This window comes from Nylanderia fulva, unplaced genomic scaffold (genome assembly GCF_048542155.1).
Source record: "Nylanderia fulva isolate GAGA-0341 unplaced genomic scaffold, ASM4854215v1 Scaffold231, whole genome shotgun sequence".
Taxonomy (NCBI): Eukaryota; Metazoa; Arthropoda; class Insecta; order Hymenoptera; family Formicidae; genus Nylanderia; species Nylanderia fulva.
The window spans coordinates 120001-126081 of record NW_028190295.1 but is presented as its reverse complement, the minus strand read 5'-3'; the positions used below and the strand labels follow the sequence as shown (position 1 = coordinate 126081).

The following is a 6081-nucleotide window of genomic DNA, read 5'->3' as shown; positions in this document are numbered from 1 at the left end:
ACAAAAATATTAAGCAGAAGATTACATAATTAAAGAAAATAAAGAAAGAATATGAAATTATATATGCATTGTCGTGTAAATCTTTATTTATTGTTGTTGCGAACGATTCTTCAAATATAATTAACATTTTACATTTTTCAATGCAATTATGTCAATAATTTTTTTTAATTTATAAATTGCCAATTCATATAATTTCGAAACAACACTTATATCTTTGTGTAACTTTTATTGTACATATATACTTAAATACATATCTAATTTGATGTTAAAAAACTTGATATCAATGGTTAAAAGGAGCTAAAAGAAAAACATCATTTACAAATACATATATTAAAAATAAATAACTCTTAATAGCTGTATACTAGATTAGAACTTTTTTATAAATATATATATATATATATAACTTCAATAATAATCTATTGAAATTATTTTAAATGGCACTTGTAGTGTTAAAAGAAAAATTATAAGCACAAGGTCTACATCAGCAGAGTTGTAAATAAATCAAGTTGCAACAAAGATCAGAATTATAGAATTTTATGACTAAACCTTTGAAACTTCAATGGAAAAACAGAGATGGTTTGTTGTAAAAGTCATAACTGGTTCTTCTTAGTCTCCGATATGCTGTATTTGCGATTCTTCAAATTAATCACAATCACTGTAATATTATCCACAGATCCTCTACAAAATACATATAATTAAATGATATGAATAAATTGTTTTAACGTCAATAGACGTTATTCAATATCAAAATGACGTATGCTTGTTATCTAGATGTTTTATCAATAATTTTTCACATTTAATAATACCTCAAAAACTAATTTATTATATACATTTTATTTTAAACGAGTTAAACTGTAAAATATATGAACAAAAAATATTTCAAATGACGTAATTTTAACGCTTAATGATGTTAGTTTGCTATGTGGTCAGTTTTTAATTAATATTCTATTACCTGTAAAAACTCTGCAGTGTGATACTTTTCGCGCCAAAATGCGGTTCATTAATGCGCTCTTTAATAAAAGCTACAGCCTCTTCGTTCGTAAACGTATCCCACAGACCATCGGATGCCAGTACTATAAACATAGGATTGTGATCACTCAAATCGAACGTCAGAATATCCGGATCAGCGATGACGAGCTTTTTATCCTTTAAAGGATAATCTCCTAGAGCACGAGAAGTCGCTAATATACCAGCGACTCTCCATACACCGTTGAAAGTCACCAGACCACCAGCTTTGTTTATCCTTCTCCTTTCTCTTTCCTACAAATTAGATAAATTTAATAGAACAAATTTTTTAAAATATGATATTAATATACATAGTATCATATCTGTATATATAAGGTGTTTTTTCTATATATTTTTTCGTATTATCAATTTATTTACACACACAAAATCTTATACACAATATTTATACTTGCCAAAATCCTTAATTTAATTCTTTGTTGAATTTAAAATAGATTTTTTTCTTTTATCAAAAATAAAATCCATATATTATATATTAATATACAAACAAGTGCATTTATACTATATATGTAATGTCTAATTATTATTTGTGTATAAACAATTAAATACAAAAAATATAATAATTAACTATATAAGTAAAAAAATATTTTAAATATTATGAAGAAGATTCTACATATAAATAGTACTATTGGGTCTGACGACAAAACTAATTAATGAAAAAATTGCCTACATAAACATTGTTATATGTATGTAAATAATAATTCGAAATACGTATGATTTGTTTACTACTTTGTACTATATTATTATGCATAAATGTCATATCGCATATATTTTGAACACTTTCCATATTTGATATAATTATATATATGTATGCAATAAACATTTATAATTTTACTTTTAGCTTTTTAGATTAAGTTTTTTTACACTTATAGCTTTTTATATGTAATCTTTTTTATTATTATATAAAACTAAATAATTTTATATATAGTGTATACAAAGTGTTGAACCTCTTAATTTTATGAAAACTATGCATTTTTGAAAAAAAAATGTTTTATACAAAAATTATAGGATTTACAAATTTATTAGTTTTATCAATTTAATTTTGAGTTGCGTTTTTTCAAGGCCATTTCAAACTTGATTTTTTAAATGGAATTACTCCGTTTTTATGTAAATAGATTGTAACCTTCTACATAAAAAATTATAAAATTAGCCAAAAATTGAACGAGATATTTTATATTTTAATCTGATATATTTCCATTTTTTTTCTTCTAAAAAAAGGCAAGTCGTGTAAAGTCGATACTCGCATATCGCGAAGTTGTCGCTTTTCCGTGATGCTAATTGGCTGTCTTGACTCGCGTTATATTCGTAGCATTGAGCAGCTGTAATCACGAGGATTATTAACAGTTTGACAGTAGAGTTCAAAATAAAATTAAATTAAATCATTAAATGTAATCAGACAATCGCACGCGCAATGTGCGCTTGTTGTCTAGTTTGATATAAAAAATACAAAATATTTCCTAAAATATTTCGATAATTTTATTTTAATAATTTTACGCACGGAATAATTAGATGAATCAATTAGTGTAAAGAAAATGCTTAGTTGTTTTTAAGGAAAAGTATGCAGTTTAATGTTCATATGACATATGAAAATTATGAATAAAAATACACTATATCAGATACAAATAAAAACAAACATTCATATACATACATAATACAAAAACATGCATAATATAAAAACATGCCAGGAAGTGGGAAATAGTAGAAAAGAAGGAAAAGAGAAAGAATGGTCATAAAAGACCTAGCAGTTAATGAGGGGAAAAGAAGTGAAGGGGCGGAGAAACTGCTAGAGGAGATAGAAGCGAAGGTGAAGATAATGAAAATAAGGAAAATAGGGAAGGACAGAGAGAAGGGGAGGGAGATGGTGGTGGTAGAATTGGAGAAGGAAGAACAAAAATGGGAGGTAATGGAGAAGAAAAAGAAGCTGAAAGGTAGAAAAGAAAGGATAGACACGGATTTAACGTGGAAAGAAAAGGAGGTAAGAAGGAAGTTGGGAGAAATAGCAAGAAAGGAAGAGAAAAGAGAAGAAAGGACATGGATAAGTAATGGCAAGATAAGAATAGGAGAAAAATGGTGGAGATGGGATGAGGAAAAGGAGGTTTTGAAGGATGAGAAGGGAAATGTAAGGAAAGAGGTAATGGGGAAAGAGGAGAGGAGAAAAGAAGATATTCTGAGATAGAAATAGATGAGAAAAGGAAAAGGGAGAGAAGAGAGAAAGGATGGAAGATGGTTTTCTGGAATGTAGCGGGAGTAGGGAACAAGAATAGGGACTTTTAGAAGGGATTAGAGGAATGGGATGTGATAGTGTTGGCAGAAACATGGATGGAAGAGAAGGGATGGAAGAAGATCAGAAGATTTCTACCGAAAGGACACGTATGGGGAGTACAAGGAGCAGGCAGAAAGAGCAAAAGAGGAAGAGCGATAGGAGGCATGATTATGGGGATAAGAAAGGGGAAAGATAGCGGAGAAGGTAAGGAAGATGGAAATGGATAAGGAGGGTTTTGTGGTAGGAAGAGTGGTAGAAAGGTGGGGGAAGAAAGATGGAAGGTGATAGGAATATACATAGGAGAAGGAATAGAGGAGGCGTGTAATGAAATGGAGCAGTGGACAGAGGAGAAGGAGGATGAGGTTTACACGATAATAGGAGATTTTAGTGTGAGGGCGGGAAAGGAAGGGGGAAGATTAAGGGGAGAAGAGAATGCAAATCAAAGGACAACGTAATCAACGCAGAAGGAAGAAAATTGCTGGAATTTATGAGAGAAAGAGGATGGAGCATACTGAATGAGAACACAAAAGGAGATGAAGAGGGGGAATGGACATTTACAGGAGGAAGAGGAAACACGGTAATAGATTACGTACTAGGAAATGAAGATAGCGGAGAGAAAGTGAGAAGGTTAAGGGTAAGGGATAAAGTGGATTCGGATCATCATCCAGTGGAGGTGGAGATAGAAGGAAATCAGAGAAGGGAGAGGAGAAAAAATCGAGGAGGGATAAGAAGAGGAGCATGGAATGAGGAAGGTCGTAGGAGGTTTGAGGAAAAAGTGGGAGAATTAGGAGGAAGAAAGGAAGAGATAGATGGAGAATGGATGAGAATAGAGGAGAAGTTGAAGAAAGCAATGAGAGTAACAGAGGAGGAATGGAGGAAAGTGAAGAAGAAGAGTAGATGGTGGAATGAGGAGTGTAGAGAAGAGAACAGGAAGGTAAGGAAGGAGCCGAGGAGATGGAGGAGGGAAGAAAGAGAGGGAGAAGAATATAGGAGGAGAAAAGGAGATTACAAGAGATTATGTGAAAGAAAGAAAAAGGAAGAAAACGAGAAATAGGAAAGGAAGGCAGCGGAGGTGAAAAGAGAATCAGAAGTGTGGGAAATAGTAAACAGGGAGAGAAGGAGATGGAAGGGAATAAATGAAGAAATTGAAATGAGAGAGTGAAGAGAATACTTTATGAAGCTGCTAGAAGGAGTGGAGGAGAGGTGAGTAAGAAAGGAGAGAAGGGACAGGAGAGACAAAGAAGAGGAGGAAGAGGAAGAGAAAATAAGTAGAGAAGAATTGTTAGAGGTGATAAAGAAACTGAAAGAAGGAAAAGCGACAGGGATAGATAAAATCCCGAATGAGGTTTGGAAATATGGAGGACGGAACCTAAAAGAATGGACATTGGAATTTTGTAACAGGATTTGGAGAGGAGAAGGCTGGCCGGAGAGATGGAAGGAGGGAGTGATAGTGCCGATAAGGAAGAAAGGAGAAGGAAAAGAGGTGGAGGATTACAGGGGAGTAACCTTGATGTCAACATTGTATAAAGTATATACAATGATACAAACGGAAAGATTAAGGAAGGAGGTGGAGGAAAAAGGGATAGTGAAAGAAAACCAGATGGGATTTAGGAGAGAAATGGGTACGATGGACAACATCTATGTGATGAATTACCTGATTAATAGACAATTGGAAAGAAAAGGTGGAAGGATGACGGCAATGTTCGGAGACTTGAAGGCAGCGTTCGATTCAGTGGACGGGGAGAAAGTAATGGAGGCAATGGAAGAGAGAGGAATAAGGAAGGGATTGAGAAAAAGGGTAGAGGAGGTGATGGGGAAGACAATTTGTAGAATAAAAGTAGGGGAGGAAATAAGAAAAAAATTTTGGATAGAGAAAGGAGTAAGGCAGGGGTGCCCATTGAGTCCATTGCTATTTAACATCTGGATAGCGGACTTAGAGGAAAAAATGGGGAAGATGAAAAGAGGAAGAGTGAGGTTAGATGAGAAAAGGATATATACATTGGCGTACGCGCGGATGATATGGTGTTGCTGGTAGAGGAGGAGGAAGAATTGAGGAGCATAATCGAAAGATTAGAAGAGTACTTACAAGGAAAGGGTTGGAAGTGTCCCCCTCCGATTTTAATGAGCTTTAAATATGTTGTAGTCTAGATCAAAATAAGAGACACGTATTTTTTTCTAAGTGCTGAGTCGGCCGTTAAGGGGGTGAAACACCTTCTTGAAAAAAATCGATTTTTTCATTTCTCAGCAAATACCGTCGAAGCGATAAGAGATATAAACAAAAGTTTCAAATAAAAGTTTTATGGTCTTTAATGTACTTCAAAATCATGTAATCAGATTTGTCGAAAATGTCATATTTTTCAAAATCCCCCTCTCCCTTTCATTTTCGACAAATCTGATTACATGATTTTGAAGTACATTAAAGACCATAAAACTTTTATTTGAAACTTTTGTTTATATCTCTTATCGCTTCGACGGTATTCGCTGAGAAATGAAAAAATCGATTTTTTTCAAGAAGGTGTTTCACCCCCTTAACGGCCGACTCAGCACTTATAAAAAAATACGTGTCTCCTATTTTGATCTAAACTACAACATATTCAAAGCTCATTAAAATCGGAGGGGGACACTTCCAACCCTTTCCTTGTTAGATCATAAGAGGTTGGAATTGAACGCGAAGAAGACGAAGGTAATGAGGTTTAGGAGAAAAGGTGAAAGGTGGAAGAAAAGGGAGTGGAGATGGAAAGGAGAGAAAATGGAGGAAGTAAAGGAATTTACATATCTGAGATACAGGCTACAGA

At 33.6% G+C, this 6081-nt stretch overlaps 1 protein-coding gene across 1 annotated transcript in view; it reads right to left on the bottom strand.

The window, feature by feature from the left end:
• Window positions 1-518: 518 nt before the first annotated feature.
• Window positions 519-6081, bottom strand: part of LOC114945506 (protein phosphatase 1L) — a 19273-nt gene continuing 13710 nt past the window's right edge. The window contains exons 7-8 of the mRNA XM_085483165.1: window positions 953-1260; window positions 519-678 (exon numbers count right to left, since the gene is read on the bottom strand). Of these exons, the coding sequence (XP_085339291.1) occupies window positions 591-678; window positions 953-1260 (396 nt within the window). The 3' untranslated portion in view covers window positions 519-590. The remainder of the gene's footprint in view (window positions 679-952; window positions 1261-6081) is intronic.